Source organism: Charadrius vociferus, unplaced genomic scaffold (assembly GCF_000708025.1).
Source record: "Charadrius vociferus isolate BGI_N301 unplaced genomic scaffold, ASM70802v2 scaffold202, whole genome shotgun sequence".
NCBI lineage: Eukaryota > Metazoa > Chordata > Aves > Charadriiformes > Charadriidae > Charadrius > Charadrius vociferus.
Window position 1 is genome coordinate 1,414,259 of NW_009647242.1, and position 17,960 is coordinate 1,432,218.

At 35.9% G+C, this 17,960-nt stretch overlaps 1 protein-coding gene across 1 annotated transcript in view; it reads right to left on the bottom strand.

Annotated features, from left to right (window-relative positions):
• LAMA1 (laminin, alpha 1) overlaps positions 1 to 17,960 on the bottom strand; it is an 82,097-nt gene that overhangs the window by 13,044 nt on the left and 51,093 nt on the right. Inside the window, 19 exon segments of the mRNA XM_009879979.1 lie at positions 519 to 600; positions 603 to 650; positions 1,274 to 1,418; positions 2,557 to 2,707; positions 3,704 to 3,828; positions 4,372 to 4,522; positions 4,775 to 4,908; positions 5,732 to 5,769; positions 5,772 to 5,874; positions 7,631 to 7,785; positions 8,093 to 8,275; positions 10,139 to 10,255; positions 11,540 to 11,633; positions 12,808 to 12,946; positions 14,088 to 14,251; positions 14,346 to 14,462; positions 14,650 to 14,860; positions 17,173 to 17,335; positions 17,469 to 17,580. Of these exon segments, the coding sequence (XP_009878281.1) occupies positions 519 to 600; positions 603 to 650; positions 1,274 to 1,418; positions 2,557 to 2,707; positions 3,704 to 3,828; positions 4,372 to 4,522; positions 4,775 to 4,908; positions 5,732 to 5,769; positions 5,772 to 5,874; positions 7,631 to 7,785; positions 8,093 to 8,275; positions 10,139 to 10,255; positions 11,540 to 11,633; positions 12,808 to 12,946; positions 14,088 to 14,251; positions 14,346 to 14,462; positions 14,650 to 14,860; positions 17,173 to 17,335; positions 17,469 to 17,580 (2,432 nt within the window).

Consider the following 17,960-nt stretch of genomic DNA (forward strand, 5'->3'; position numbering starts at 1 on the left):
TACAAAATATATATTTGTAATGTTTTTTGTTGCTCTGTTCACAATTGTTCCTCCCCTCTGTTTCCAAGTTTCAAAGCTGAATTACAAGAATTCTTTTGTAAAGTAGAACATTTATCCCAAAGCGCAGTTTTGTCCATAAATTCCAGCTGGAAAACACAAGGCTCGCACAGGTAGAGATCAAAGGAGCATTATTCCAGGCAGCGGTGCTGACTGCTTGACACAGTCTGACACAAAAAGCAGGCGGCTGCTGCGTCAGCTGCTGTCGTGGAAATCACCCATGGAAGGGAAAATCAGAAGTTGGCCTCTGATCTGAACTGTAGTATCAGACCTACCACTGACAAGCACCATATTAGATTTTGAAGGCAAAGGACAGATAAATTCTGTGGTATACATGGCCATAAACAAGACTTCAGACTTCACTGAGTTTCACTAATTTCAGTGGACATAGAGTTTGTTAAAACCTTTCCCTCTACTTAGAAGAGTCTTAGCAAAGGGGGGAAAGCGAGAGCACACTTTACCTCACAGTCCTCGATCGTGGCAGCCCACCAATGAAGATTGGGTCCTTATCAGAGCGGGTCAGGTCTGAGGGAACCCCCGGACATTGGTTTCTTTATAATTAAGGTTATATGCATCCATGACTGCCAAAATTCCTGCAAAGAAAAAGAGTAAAGATCTGGAGAAGGACATGAATATACATCCTTCCATTTTGGCAATCTTGTACTAAAGGAAAATGTATTCATTGACTCAAACATGAATGGACAATCTTCTTATTTTTAGAATGAGTAATTTATTGTACTTCCAGCTATTCTGCTAATCTCATTCATTCTTCTCTGCCAAAACCGAATCTGGGGAAGTCTATAGGAAAATATATGTATATATGAGAATCTGCTATAGCTATTAACAGGCATTATTTGTAATGCATTACTTACCAAACATAGGGCCCAAAATACTGCTGTACTAGGTACTATTAAAATGCAGAACAGAAAACATGATCCCTGATAAACAGACTTTGACAAAGATCTTTCACTCTTTAAAGACTATTGATATGTTTTTGTCTAGCAGCTACTGCACTACCTGTTCTTTATAAGATGTGCCAAACCAAGCATAAGCTTTATACTGCTATCCTTCTAAAAGCAAAGTAACATAGGTGTGGCTGCTAAAGAAATTGCATTACAAGTGACCAAATTTGGTTTCAGCGATGTTCCCTGTGGTTATCTTAGATATTTGTATTTGTAAATGTGCAAACACCTGTTTTTTTCAGTCTGTAGCCTACCTTGTTTCTTGTTCCGACTGAACGAAATTTTATACCATGTTCCATTGTTGTAACGATTTTCTGTTGTAAGAGCAAGAGGTCCTGAACCTAGATCAACAGTCAGTCTCACTTTGCCATCAAGAAGCTCAAGGGACAAGAAATCTCTCTGGCAGGAAAAAAAAAAAAAAAAACAAAAAACCAAACAAAACAAACAACAGATTAAATTCCTGGAAATAAAATCTTCCAAAAGGATGCACTCTTGGCAGGTTTGGGCTACCGTGTGAAAAAGGTTTGGTAACTCTTGTACCTAGACTATTTATTAGGCCCAAGACACTTATGGTTGCTATGTTTAGGAAAATTTAAATTACTTGTACCTCACATGGATGTCTTTTTGTTTTGTTCTGTTGTTATTCTGACTTAAATGCATCATCAGGCTTGTTACTCAGCAGAGGAAGGTGTAAATAACAAATGTCAAATTTACTTTTTTTTTGGATGAAGTTGAAAGTAATTTGACTTGACTGTTAGCATAACAATCAAACAGTACAATGCTCTTTCTGCAAGAAGCTAAGAGCTTCTTCACATAGTAAAAGAAGACTTTCTCAATTGTATTATAAGTGGCCCCTCTGCACTGCAAAACTTAAGTCAGACATCATTGCGCAATGTATTCAGGCAGTATGTACATAATAGAGCAGATGAATAATGCAGTCACTCTGAAAAAAATCTGTATCCAAACAAAGCTTTGTCCTTCTTCAGGAAAAGAAAAACCACCATCTAAGTATGTGGTAAACTGCGTGACATAACAATGAAGGTCTGCAGATGGGTCTAGGTTATATAGCTGTTGCAGGGAATATTATTTATTTCAGTTTACTGTATTCCCATCTTATGGATTTAATTCAATATGCTTATTTAATATTATATTGTCCTCCTGGCAAGCTCAGTTCCAAGGGATTTTACACTCTGCAAAGGTTCCTCGAATCGAACAAAACTAGTTTGTTGTCCCTACTGTTTCTTTTTCTTGCCTTTAGTTAAATAATCATTAATTTTAGTCTAGAATTAAAAAAACAATTATGGAGAATATTTTTCATTGCTTAATTTTGCACCTAGTATATGTGAATATTTGCTCTAAAGAGTTATCTCTAGGGTTCCTGTCTTTACTCCTTTGGCTTACGATGTCAATCACAGGTGATAATTACACAAAGATGATAACTTTTTTTAATATACGTAAGCTGAAAAATAACAAAGGAAACCATCAAGTCATCTAAACATAGTTTTTGACAGCTTAAGAATCAGATCCATTTTCTTACAGTGCCATTTGAAGCAAGATACAGAAGAAGCCCATTAGGTGAAAAGGTACTGAAAAATATTATTATCTGAGTCACTGTTGAGCGGAGTGCCTTCTCCACAACTGAGTACCCACTGCCATCAAAATGGAATGAAGTATCCTCATCCTGTGGGCTACAGAAGTAGAAAACAGAATTAAAAGTGTTAACTGAAATCTGTGTTTTTCCAGTCATTTTTACATAAAACATAAGAAAAGTTAGATCACTTGGTGCAGACCCCAGGCAGTATGAGGAAAGAGACTTGAATCTTGATGTTACGAATGAATAACTGAAGGATTCCAGCCAAAGGCCACTTTCATTACAGAATCTCACAATACATGATTTAGCCATGGGGAAGGATGCATACAAGATAAAAAATGTTCTTCCCTGATGTATGAAAAAAACCCACGATTTCTTAAGGGAAAAATAATTGTTACAACATACACCCCCTTACTTAAAACATGTCATCCATTTATCAAAATGCTTTGCATAATTGCACTTACAATAAATGTTCTATTAGCCCCTTTCCCTGCAACATAATACTTGCAAAAAATATCTCATACAATCAAGCAGCACCCTCTACTGTTTCTGCATGAAAAATTCTGCAAAAGGGAATACAGTAAAGCATGTTTCTCTTCAATTCCTTAACCATAAAAATACTACAGTCTACAATCCTTTTTCACAATGATTACAAGAACAGTAGCAAGCTCAGTAGTTCATTTTTGCTATGCTTGTTGTTTTGGGGTTTTTTTTGGTTTTTTTTTTTTTTAATAGGAGTACTTTACACTGTTTCTTGTCCTGGGAAAGAATAAATTTGTCTTGCTGGAAATTACTGGAAAACTAACATTCCAAAATAATTTGGTTCACTGGCAGTCCCTACTTCTAATGCACAAAATAGAACACAGCAATAGAACTCCTCTGAAGTGATTAATAAGTAATAAAATTCCATAGAATGGAATTATTTGACACCACTGGCACATTCAGGTTAGCGTGTTCAGAACTGTAAGTTAATGACCAATGAAACACTGCAATTTGTCTGAGTTCATTATTTTCAGCTAACAGAGAGATACATATTACTGATGTAAATTACTCTAAATCCATTAAAAAAAAAAAAGAGAGTGAGACAAAATACCTTCCAAAACAGCCATTGCATTTGCCCTCTCTTTCCATGTAATTCCAAAGACCAATAGATTTGCCATTCAGGGCTGCCTCTCCCATGCACCCTTTAAAATGGGTCACCTTAACAGCAGGTGATTTCTATAAGACAAGAAATATTTCATGAATACAATTAATGTTACGTACTCTGAAAATTATGCAGCCAAATTTTTGCTTGGCTGTTTTCCTTGAACTCTAACTTTGTTAGATATAAATCATAATAGAAGAACAACACGTTTTAGCATAACTATTAACAATTACTGTTTAAATCATAACAGATTAGTTTTGCAGCAAGTAAAAAAGTAAAATAACTATGTCCTTGACCTACTTACATGCCTCATGGCATAAATAACAATAGCAAACTAAAAGAAGCCATGGAAGAAGGAAACAAAACAAATTCATTGCATAATAAGATCTACACATCATGCATGCACACACAGCCTGGCCTGGGTAACACTTCATGACAACATTTCCAGGGAAAATTAACTTCAAGATACTAGAATATCCTTATAGCATCTTTGCTTGATGTTCAGAGTACCTGGAATTTCTCGATGAAGTAACCAATTCATGCAATTATTTCTAAGTCAAAAGTATATCTCAAACATGATAAAAACATTTTACAGAATGCTGATCTCGGAATTTAACCTTAATTTGCCCTCCGAGTCCTCCAATAAACATTAGGGTTGATTTGTTAACATCCAGTATGCTGGCCGTCCCTGGAGAGGTTGCAGATTTAGATGAAGGCTTCTGATTGGAGTTCATTTCCTCTATGCTGAGCGTACCCGTTTTTCCAAACCTGCCAAGTACAAACACTAATAAATAGTTTTAGAAATCACCAGGCTTAATCAACACATGCTATTGGCTTCTTTTTAAGGACAAGAAAAATCTTGTCACTGAAAAACTGAGAAGATGGTGTGGGTTGTTTATGCCAAGTTCACTCACTAAGTAGCTGGACATTTCTGCAGTATAGCCATCTCATTAAAAAAAAAAAAAAAAACAAAAAAAAAACTTTCCTAAACAACATTTATGCCATTCTTATTTTAATTACCTGGTAGCATGTATTCTGTGCCATTTGTTATTGTCAATTTGAAAATCAGGGTATTCCACTCTTGTTGATCCAGAGCCCAAATCCCAAAGAAGAGCTACCTTACCACGTCGCATCTCCACCGCAAGGAAGTCTGTCTGAAAAACAGCAGGGCTTATGCTAATAGATGGCACTGAACACGCAGTTTCTGTTTTGTGTATTTTAACATGCAACATTGAGAAAGTCTTTCCAGATTCATATCCCTATATCCCATATTTCAGGAGTTGACTTTTAGCAAAATAAGGCTCAGTAGGTTTTTACTCATTTTTACTTTTGATGAAACAAAAAAACTCAGCTTATATACAAGTAGGTCAATGTTTTCTTTACAGATATATAAGAACACGTGATGTGCACACACATGTAGACATACAGAAATACGCACTTCTGAGCGGATGCGAAGTGACGTATCAGTCTGTGAAAAAGTACTATCACATGATAGCATGCCACAAGGAGCTAATAGCTGTGCATGTATTAGGATTACATAGAGATGGAAGAGGAGGGCAATGTGACGGGGAGCCATCATGCTCCTTTTCAAGTGGGTGGATGCACCACACACATGAGGGCCAAATGTAAGTAATTTCTCTGTGATAGCAGGCAAATTATTTGATATACTCCAGCATGCTATATGAAAGCATCACATAGTGTTACGCTCCATAAGGTTAATGCACAGCACGGGAAAAGGAAGGGGCAGTTTCATGACATGGCCAAGAGGCAATGCTAGGGAATCGGGTGCTTTTATCCTCTACTTTTGAGAATCTCTGGAATCATGTAAGGCACAAAAATATTTCCACCCCTAGTGAACGCATTTGTCTGCAAGGAGCCTCCGGCACTTGGATACTTAGTTTGAAGCCAAGTGGGAAAAAATATATATGGTCTTTTAAAACATTTGACACCTTCAGTAAATGTACCTCAGAAACCTACCTTTCCATTGCTACCCAGGTAAAAAAGGAGGTTATCTGTTCAGCAGTTTTCACATTGAGAGTTAAGGTGTTGTAATTAGTAGATGAAATTTGGGGTTTGTAGGCACGAATGCAATCTCTGTCTGCTGATACTGCAACTTTAATCTGGAGGGGAAAAGGAGAAAATGGAATCTAAACAAGCCTCAGTGTACACAGCACATACTTCTGGAATACGTACTTAACTTCTGACCAACAAATGCAAGCCATTTCCTGAGACACTTTCACGCAACCTAAGTATTGCTACTTGGGTTAGATCTTAGCAATCTCCTAGGCATCACCTGACAAAGAGATTCACAAATAGGAAAGAATGGAATCTGTCATAATTCACTCATTCTTTTGAGATGTGAAGCCAGCAAATTAAGCTATTCAAATACCTCAGAAAATAACAGTAAATCTTGGGTCAGAAGCCCATATATCAGTAAAAGCGACTGTGATACCAAATAATATCAGAAAATAAAGATACAGAAATTCAAAACCTTTGGGAAAAAAAGGAAACATAATTTCTAGTCTATGGTGACAGAAAATAAAATTTAAAAAATGTAAAGGCACACAGTTTGCAATAATTCTGGTTATTTCAAAGTTTTACAACCCAGTTTACATGATTATTCAAAAAACACATTTGAGAATATATCACAAGTTAAACTTTTTTCAGTTTAAATAGAGAAATTCATAATCCTGTTGTCATACCAACAACTCCTTTGAACACTGTCTAGTATACTGATGGGACATGGATTCAAGCTAAATGCAGCCAAACTCCAAGGAGCTTGGTAATGTAATGACAGAAAACCCATTTTAACAGCAGAATAGCCTTAACTTCATCAACTCCATTGAATATGGCTGTAACAACTAAATACATAAAGCACACGTGTGCATATGTATGGACACAGATATGTAAAGTTTCTCTTCTCTAGTAAAAGTCTACAAAATGACAGAACAAACTCTCAAAATTGGAAAAGGGGATTTTGCTAATACTTCTTTTCACCCTGCCAGGAACCTCTGTGGTTTATGACACTTCAGAAAATACTACTCCCTCTTTTCTGCAGCGGATTCATTAAGCTTCAGTAGACTGTGACAGAGAAGCAATAACCGTATAATTAAAGAGATTTGCAGAAAGAAATGAAAGCCTTTTATTTTTTAAAACAAAACCTCCCTAAACCTTACAATAACATACTGATATTAAAGCCAAAGGCATATCGAAAATTACTGAGTGCAAAGTCATTCTCATATTCCTCTCAGTTTAATGTGGTATATAGTACAGTTGACTCACTTCTGTTGTCTTTAAGGAGGGAGCAGAGATTTGAAAACAAGTATATTATTTGTTTTAAAGTATTCTGGATGCAAGGTAGCTTCTTGCAAAGAACATCATATGGACACGGCCAGGCACAGATGGCAAATTTATTGATAGAATCAACCCTTTTGTTAAAAGATTTGTAATGATACTTGATGTTATATGGAGGCACCTCACATCAATCTGTAAAATAAGCTTAGAAATTAATGTTGTACTAAAAAGAATGGCAGCACCATCCCCTTACTTGTCTCTTTCTCACCAAAATATCTCTGTGATTGCTTTCTGACATACTGTATTTCATTATTTTTCTAGGAACAAAAGGACATACTAAATAAATTACTGCCTTGCTGTTCTGACAAACTCATGAATATAATAAGAAACTTTAAGCTAAAACTATAAAACATACCAATAACCCTGCTGGTATACTCTTAGCATCAGTCAGTGCTCTCGGACTTGGGTGAGACCCCGGAACAACTTGTTACTTTAACAGTAAATTTTAGGCTCTTTACCTCAAAGAACTTCCCTGCTAAAAGTGAAAGTGAAGCCAGTTAAGTCTGGGATGATGGAACTTACAGATGCTGCCTGCTTGCGGGCCTGGCTGATGAGCTCTTTAATTTCAGACAGGTTTCTGTTCAGGTTCTCCTCCAGCATTTTCAAAGGTTTCAACCTATCCAATAAAAGACTTGCTTGTGCTTCAACTTCTTTAACTTGTTTTTCAGCTGTGATTGCTGTCAAAACATAAATTAAATGCAGTCTGAAAGAGAAATGTACTTTTCATTGCTAAAATACTTAGTCAAGGAGGCCTGTTTCTGATCATTTTATTTTCAGCAGTTTTAAACATCAGTAAGGAATATGCATACTTAAGGGCATCCCATGTGGCTCCTCTAGAGATCTTTCAAAAAGTTAGCACATTTTTATTGAATTAGGAATAAACTTTCAGTCCATCACACTCATTTAATGCCTATTAAAATTGAATATTAGTACTGCTTCTGCAAGCAGTGACATTTCTAAAGAGCAATGAAGCGGCAAACTTACCAGCTTTTGATGAATCAGTTATAAGTTCACTAGTTTTCCTCAATGTGTCATTAACTCGGGACAATGTAGAAGAAGTATTCAGCAGCTTTTGACTGAAATCCCCGAAGTGACTTAAACCCACCACACTACTGGTGTTTGCAGACACAGCCAACTCTTTCACCTCAAGCATGTATTTTCTTGTATCTGAAACACAATTCCCAGGTTGAAAAAAAAAAAAAAAAAAAAAATCACAGCTTTCACACTTACTTGGGAGTAATAAATAGCTTCATAACAACACAGATACAAACATAGTCAAAACACTAGAAATGCTGTTAGTTGCCTGTCAGTTATATTTTTGTTTGTTTGCATTCTTCAGTCTGTGGTGGGAACTCCAAACCAAGACCTACTGTGATCTAACTTTGCTAAACAGTTGAATGTGTCATGGCTTACATAGTGGTGAGTTTACCTTCTGTGAAACCGGAATGTCAGGAGGCCGGTGCAACACCTCTTGCCCAGTTATTAAGTTGGAAAATAACCACAGCTATGGCCCTCAACAAAAAAACATGGTAAATGTTCCCAAGCTGGTGACGACACAGGTATGGATGTAGCTATAGATGTGGTTATGTTTGTTCATAACATGCACAGACATGTGCACAGAAGTATATAATAACAAAATATATTACACTCATATATAAATAATATAATTTGCAGCAATTTTAATTAAAGCTCATCAGTTTAGATTTTCACATCTTTTGATCAAAAGACTTCATTAATCCAAGTTTTGAATTCTAGGAAAAGAGTTTTATTTTTCATGACCAGCTTTGAATACAACATAGACACAGAATGCAATGATGGAGAACTTGATTCTGCCTACCCGAACAGGAAGATTATATTAATACGTAAGGCTCATAGTGTTTAAGTTCCCTAAATGAGTGTTGCCACTCGGAGTCACTAGTCTGAGATTTATGTTTTGAATCCTACAGAAAGCTGGTGAGGAAGAAGGTCTATTACACCCTTTGCTTCGTGCTACGATCACTTATACAGTGAGTGCACCACTCCCAATCTCAGCCCACACCTTACACTCCCTGTGCCCAAAATAGTGGGTAGATGCTGCGGCTGGCAAAAAAGGCCTGATTTAGGTCTGTAGGGATCCTTCTTCACAACCACTACCCTATACACAGGGCAACACCACCACGAATCTCTGCCCAGATGGAAAAAAAAAAAAAAAAAGAAGATAAAACCTTGAGAAATGTAACAACAAAACTGATATCAAACAATATTAAGCGTGAGTTAAGGAGGACTGGTTTATGATTTTAATAGTGCCTTAATTTTCAATGTGTAGCTTTATGTCAGATAGCATCCTGCAATTAATACCAGTGTAACTTTATCACTAATATGAGTTAGAATGAGTTAAGAGCCTGAGTTGTAAAATTGGTATTTCAAAGCTTTGGACTCCTCGAGGCAGGAGGCCTTTATTAAGGCTGGCAAAGTATTTCAGACCCTCTTATTCACTACTTCAAAGACACTTTAGTTTCCATGAACTCTAGGTCTTGCCTTTATCCAAAATAATAGCTTTTTTTTAAAGGGGAATTCTTTTATTTTGGAAAAGCACAGAAAGAACATTTTAATCAGTTAAATGAAGTCCGCATTTACAACAGGAAAACATTTAGATGCAGATGATGAGATTCACAGCACAGCATAAATAATTTTGAAGCAAGCTATCAAAAGAAAGCAAAACCTCACAGTTCCATATCTAAGTTTCTGTCCACGTGGGATTAAATACTCTAGGACTTCACTCTCTTCAGTATAATTATATTGCTTCCAGAGCCCCTCCTGATTTGCTGCAGTGTGAAACGGGAATAAGACTACAGACCTTATATGATAAGCCAGTTATGTTTCATGGGTTTACTAAGAAAATGGAAAATACTCCTTGTAAGGCAGGAGGCCAAATGAGTCTCCAGTATAGTTTATTGTTACGTCTCTGCAATCAGATAATGAACAGGATTTTATTATGATTGTGCTAGATGGTTCTGTAATAAGGAAAATGTCAATATAAATTTCACTTACCATTAGGCAATGCTCTTAGTGTCAACAGGGAATCATTAAGCTGGTTGACAATTTTATTCGTACTTTTCTGAATCTTTTCTACCTTTTTGTGCAACCCATTCAATCCAAATAAAAGGCCTGTTGGAAGAAATAACTATGATTTTTCTATGCATAAACAAATACCATACAACCCACACAAACCCTACATATAGGGATAACAAGTATCCACTCATTTAATGGAACTGTTTTGGTTTTTTTTCAACAGAAAGACCATTTACAAACAGGAATGCAAAATGAACGCAGTATGCACAAGATAAGGTCCTGTAGGCACTGTTCCATTCAAAGTTATCCTTGTTGGCCAATTCCACCAGACTGAATTGGTAGAAACATAGTCAGGAAAATACTATAAATTAAAATGATTCCATGACTATGAACCCTTACAATTCTTATGATGCTCTTCACTTTTTGTGATATCTGACAGAATCCATTCAAAGAAGTGTTTTTCTTTCAATTATTTGTGATCTGTTTGCAGAATCATCTCACTAAAAATAAAAATATGTAGAACAGAAGGAACAAAAAGGGTATGTATTCTGTCCATCTGAATTACATTAAATGTATACATATTTGTAAAGCCATTGATTTTAAAAGCAAAGACCACTACACAGTTACAAATTATCTCTGTGAAATATTCACTTTCAGTCCAATTTCGTCCGAAACTTCCATTAGGGTCAGCCTCTGCTCCCACACAAAGTCTGTGTTCAAAATGCTTTTTTGAACTTCCATACTGCAGAGTCCAATGCTTTGCTATATCTTTGGAGTAAGAAAAAAAAAAACAAAACCAAACCCACAAAACCAAAAAACACAAACAAAAGGATTTTGGAATTTATAGAGGGATTCTGAGTCAAAAGGCACTTAGTACAGACAAAAAAATTTCAACTTGTTTCTGTATTTCAGCTGTGTAGAAAGAACAAGTAAAAATAAATTATTATTATTTAAATATATCATCCTACATACTTGTGTAATCCATGATTTATTAGATAAAATTGGATGAATGTATTTCCTCAAGAATTATGTTGTTTGTTTGTCTACTGCACAATCCCTAATGATTTAATTCATAACATTTGGAAAAACAGCCATTCAAAGGAACCATTGCTTGGAGGTAAATGAGGTATAGTGAAGGCCAATTTTTTACATGTTTACAGAGAAAAATTATATTCTTACCTAAAAAACTAAAATAATACATGACTCCATAATACATTAATATTAATTGTATAAAAATATATATAGTCATACGCAGTATTTTATCTTAGTTTATGCTCATTAAAAAAAAAAAAGCACCAAGAAAACCCACATTAAAAAACCCCACAAAACGAGATACAGAAAAAGAAATAGAAGCAGAAATGTGAACTCTAAAGAACTGACCATCACTTTTTTTATTCAGATTTTTTGCTTCATTCTGAAATTTGGAGCTAAGCAGTAGAGTTTCTTTTCCAAGAAGACTGAGAGACTCCTCAGGCTGAAAAACACAGACATCAGTTGCCACATATGAAAAATAGAAATTCGACTGAAAACATTAAGTATCCGCGGATGTCTGCTTCAATTACTGAACATTCTCGTTATTTATGAGATATTTGATTTATTAACTGATCAAGCATGAATTTAAAAAAATACAAGGTGTAACCATTTTTCCAAGAATGTGACATTGAATCTCTTTGTGGCTTAATAAAAAAAGAAGACTGTGAAACAAAACCTACCAAATTCACTGCTACTGATTAAATGTTACCTTTTGGAACATCAGTAATTCTAGTTCCAGGCCTAAGTCAAACCTCCTAGCACTGAGCACTTTAAAGTGAGATATCTCAAAATCCATTTCTCCAACTGGAAAATCTGGAAAAGCACCTTGAAGGATTCAGGCTATACAAAGCTTTAATAAGACAGAGTGCTATAAAATAACATGCAAGCTCACAAAACAATGCCAACTATTTTGATCATTATCATGTAAATACATTGTCACATATTTGTTTCTCCAGTCATAATGTGCATGCCAAGCATTTCTTCCCATTCCTTCCTTGGGTTTACAATCATGAAAAGCAGAAAGAGATAACAGGGAGAGAAATAGAATAACGTGAAAGTAATAAGGTCAGACTGGTAGCTGGTCAGGTCTTTTTAATCTACTGTTTCAGTAACAACCTGATAATCTTGCAAGGCAGAGGGATGGCAGATGACAGACAAACATACATTTGGTTATGAGATGTCCTAGACTAAGCAAAATAGTTGTGGTTGGGACTATCTAGATAGAAATGGAAGATGGACAGGATGAATAAGGAGACAGTGGAAGGGAACACCACAACTTAAGTTCTACAGGAATGCATGTCGGATGACTGATATAAACACTCACAGAATCAAGTCCAGTCCAGCTAACCATGCATTAGACATTAAAAAAATAAGCAAACAAAAAAAGGTAAATAGTACTGTGGCAGAGAGAAAAGCAAGGTAAACAGAACATGAAATCTGGTACCATTACTGCCTTGGAGTACAGATTCAGGATACGGTACATACTAGTTGAAAGGCTGCCATACATGCCTCCATCAAGAAGATTCATATTTCAGCAAGGGGGGAAACAATTAGAGCAATTACTCCAAAAGGAGAGAGAGAAGGACGTTAATTAAAATACTAATATTGATACTTACTAAATCCAAGGGCCCATTCATAACTCTAGATGCATCATCTGCCAAACTCTCTGTTCTTTCAATGACACTTTTAACACTGGAGTGGGTGTAGACAGCGGCAGTTGTGTTCAGAGTCACATTTCTTACTTTAGAGAGACCACTAAACAGAGAATTAACAAGTAATTCTCTTTTCATGACAGTATCTTAATCAAGAACTAAAATCCCCATCTTCATTTACAACATGCACATCTTTCTAGAATACATGATGTACTCTGAAAAAATGAGCACACCTGGCCCTATGTGACTAAGGGGCTTTAAGTTCATTGTTTAGAACTGAAAAAAACAGTTCAAAGAAGGTTTTAATCTATTTTTTTTTTTATTTTATTCCTTTTTGCTTATGGTCAGCTTTTCAGTTTATAAAGCCAGTTAAGTCACATTTTGCACGAAGAACAAACAAATCACATCACCTAAACAGAACAGAAACAGGTTCCTAGTTGGAGCTCAAAAGCAAAGTAGAGAAATACAGAACTTAGGAGGAAATTACAAGCATCTGAAAGCTATTCTGTTATAAATTTTGCTTTACTGAATGTATCTGGCTGCAGTGAAGTCGGCAGAGTTGCTCAGTGTTACTCAGAGCAAAATTTTCTGTTCTCAAAATACAGGCAAATTTTCCAATCTGATATGATTTACTTTCTAACACACGTATCTGCTGACTTCAAAAGACAAAACAGCAAGAATCCTAGAAGAATTCCTGGGATAGAAGATTAATTTCCATTGAATTAACTGGAATGACTCCCAAACTTTTAAATTCTAAGACTGCATTTGAGTGCATTTGAAATTGCAATACACTCATTTCTGCAAGATGCTTTAAAAGCAACAATAACGGAGGCATACCAGGAATAACTTCTTGATGAAATTCAGAGATATATTGTCAAGGAGTATTCATACACAGACCAGAAGCTTTTCAAGTCATACCATGATACACTCACCGAGCATTTAATAATTCACTAGCTAACTGTGTAAGTGAGCCACAGGAAATGCAAGACCAATCAACCCCCTCTGTATCATTTAATACAGGTACATTGCATTGAAAGTGAAAAGCACTTGAAATGGGGAATAAAAATTGATCAGAGAATCATAGAATAGTTTGGGTTAGAAGGGACCTTTGAAGATCACCTAGTCCAACTCCCCTGCGACAGGCAGGGAACTCCCCTAGTGAATTAAACTACTACGTGTTTAAATTAAATCTGACAGACGTTACTGCAAATCTCTCCTGATTTCATATTTGTCAAGTTTCCTACCTCTCTAGTGCATCTGCAAGTCTTTGGAACTGGGCAGCATGGTCCTCGGCTCTGTATACCAGGTCAAGCACTCCTCTCACAGACATCTGCATCACCAGTTCATCCACGTGGTGTCGCAGTTTGGTGCTCCATAGGACGAACCCATCCTGGTGGACCTCCAGGTTCTGGACAACAAAATTGTTTCCTCTTTTTTTTTTTTTTCAATAGTAAAATACACCTGATAGTGGTCAAAGAGGATGTTAAAATTAAAGAACTTACAGATGTGGAGTTCTTTACATCTTGGGCAAGAGCAGCAGCAACGTTCACTAGGACCTTCCCTTCTTTAATGAGCATGGTCGAGACTTCTTCACTTTCCTTTATATTTAGCTTTTTGTCCTACAGCATAAATCAAGTGTTTTATAGTAGTCGGTAAAGTCAGCTAGTGCAGATGAGCGAGTTTTTAAGGTATTGAATATATTAACAAGTTTAAACATGTACAAATATTCAAGTCTGAAAAACAGCTTTTAAACACAATTTCATATTTGGTATTTCTTATGCAACAACACTGATAGTCCAGTCTTACATTTAACTCTGCCAGGTTGCTAGAGATAAGAGGAAACAAGCGATTGGTCTCATTGATGTTAGCAAGCGCCTTATTCACCAGGTCCTGAGCATCTTGCAGTCTGCTGTTGTGCTTTGATAAGAGCTGGCTTGCATCCTTTTTTAGTTCAGCAAGCTCCTGCTGGGGTTTAAGATACTCTTTCTGAACCCGGATCAACAGATTTTCTGCAGCTCTGACAAAGAGAGGAATCAGAAAAATAAATAAATGTCAGAGGAGAAACTTGGGCATGGATTTCTTGAGGAGAAATTGGGGTCATATGAAATGAATTTAAATGCATCTTCTTACAAAAGTCTTCAATTTTTATCTATAATAACATACATACACATTAGCTTAGTTATCTTACCACACAAAAAGATGACTGCCCTGGGGAGAAGGCAGGAGTACAGTTCATAAACTTTGTATGTGGTGACTAGAGGGAAAAAGGGCTAGTATAAATCATGTTTGCTTAGGCTTATTTGGGACATTCCCCCCATCAAGACCTCTATGAAACATTCCTCTGGGACTGCTCTATGTCTTAATTGTACCGATTCATATTTTGAATGTAGGATCAAAATATCAATTGAGGGTTGACACTGGAAAGAAATAAGCAACCAGAACTGAAAGACACATACCCAAGAGTCCTGAAAATTGTAAATACCAAATAAAAATAACCTTATTAAAACAGACACTGAAATGAGCAATCTCTGCACTTATCATCTGAACTCAGTAACAGACATTATCTGGGAAATATCAAACATGCCCAAATTTGTCAGTTGCTAATCACTTCAGCTGTTCTATTTGGGAATATTTGTATCTCCATTTGAACACTTTCCAGTATTGAAGGAATTGAACTGAAAATTATCCTAAAATTTCCTTTGTTTCTCTTTGTTTCAGCACATATGCTGCACACTACAACTCCTGTAATGATACTTTTACATAAATGTTTGTCCCTTTTAATAAGATTTCAAATCATATAGATCTTTAGCCAAAGCAAAAGAAATGTAGTTTGTTTCACAATTATATACAGCAAAACACATTCCATCATTCTTATTGAATAGCAGATGTGCATTTGCATGTATTTCTTAAAACTAATAATTCACAGTCCTTACACTCAGAAGCCACAGCCTTGAAAAATTTATGAAAGAAGAATGAAAGTATTTTACAGACAGTAATGGCTTCTATTTCAGTGTAAAGTACAAAGGTTATATTTCAAATTATTTGGGAACTTGGCCTTACATGGCAAATTTGAGGAGACCTAAGTTACAAATGTTGCTTAACAGTATATCATCAAAAGCTCAGTCCACTGTGAGCCATGTGGTAACTTCTGCTCCCTGAAAAACGCACTGTCAAGCTGCTTATTTAAATCAGTTTTGAATTTACAGCTGCATTGCACGATAAATTCTGCAGAGCAAACAATCTTATAAATCTTATTAACTCTCCTCTTCAATCTGTCAAAGGATACTTATCAGAGAACTTCCAGAAATTTCAATAAAGTATATAATTGAAAAAGTTAATTTACAAATGCCTTTTATAACAGCTCAAAAGCTGATGCTGAAAGTCAGAACATTCTGTTACTATGCAACAGGACATTTTAAGACATTTTTGTAAGTGCAAAAAAAAAAGCTATTTGAAGTTCCTAATAAATATAAGAATAAACGGTACATTTCTAGTCCATTTAGCTTCTATACAATTTAATATTAAGCACAATGACAAGCACAGAAGTCTGTTGTACAAAATCAGACATGCTACCAGCATAAACATTCTATCCTGCCTAATCCAAAGCCCCTAATAAAGTCAAATTTTCAGAAATATTCCACTCTGGTCTAAATCTTTGTCCCTTGAAGCCAATGTTGACATTCTTACCGCTTTTGGTGGGCTAGGGCAATACTTACTGTTTCTGAAGTTGGAACAAAAATTTTGCTGACTGTTGGAACAGTTAATGTTTTTATATCGCCAAGTCTGGCAATGAGCACTAATAAAAAATGAACATAAAAGCCATTTTAAAATAGCCTTTAGCTGGGGACAAGTCAAGACAAAGGAATACAATCCTAAACGGTGATTTAGAATCTGAAACAAGGGCCTTGGTTTCATATGTGATACTTATTCCAGTGACCATAAATCACCATGCCCTTCAGCAGACCTGACATGTCCTGGGCTTGCAATTGACAGAGTTCTACGACGTCTGCTAGCCAAAAGCAACAAGGAGATGTGTATTAGGGCCAGATCTGAATCAAACTGAAACCAGTGAGTCTTTTCACTTATTGCAATGGAATTTTGTATCACGTCCAAATGAACAGGCTTTGGCTGCATTAGTATCACGTGAGATGCCCAAATATCTTCAAATAATGTAACTCCAAATTCAGAGTTCATATAGCTCCACCTGGGCCAGTTATCCATCACTCTGCCTCTTATTATGGCACAATGTCTCTCCAGATATCTCTCCAAAAAGCAGTATTGCATAGTATAGATGTATGTGAAATAAAGTTTTCAGTAGAACAGGCTTACTTTAGGACACTGGTGGCATTATGGTGCTGTTGAACAAAATCTTTCTTGCGCAAGGCATCCAAAAGGGCAGAAATATCATCCTGCAGGCTCTGAGATGTAGCATTTGACAGCGGGAGATCCAGGCCCAGTGTTTCATTTAGTGACATAGCAACTTCAGCAAGTACTAAGTAGGAGAGTAAACAATTTAGTCACACCATTAAAAAAAGACTATATGTGAAACCCCTGTTCAAACTGCAGCACTTTCCATGTATATAGTTCTTTAGTAAAGAAGTGGAAATATCTTAAAAGCAGGATACCTTTGGTGGTTGTATGTACTGTGTCAATAAATCCAGTCAGTTCTTGACTTTTACTCCTGGTTTTCTGAGTCATTGTGTTAAGTTGCCAAGCTTTTTTCAAAAATCTAGATGACTAGAATAAAAGAGATAATCTTTTGAAAGTTCTCCTAAAACACTGATTAATTCATGACATTTGTCTATGCTTTTTACGCTTTTTTATTGAGAATACTTTGTGAGAGGAAACAATGTTTTTTGATATGGTAGATACACCTGATTCATAAATCTCTGGTGCTTCCATCCTCTGGTATCAGTGAAGAATTGTGTTATCAATTCTTTTCATAATCAATAAGATCATACTACCAAAGCTATTTCTTTACCACAGTAAACAGTATATATTTTTTTAGCTACAATTACTATATCTTAAGAAAAATCACTCTTCTGAATGCATCACTTTTAGCAATAACAACACTATTAGAGCAAGCACCTAGTTATACATGGCCAGAAAATTATAGG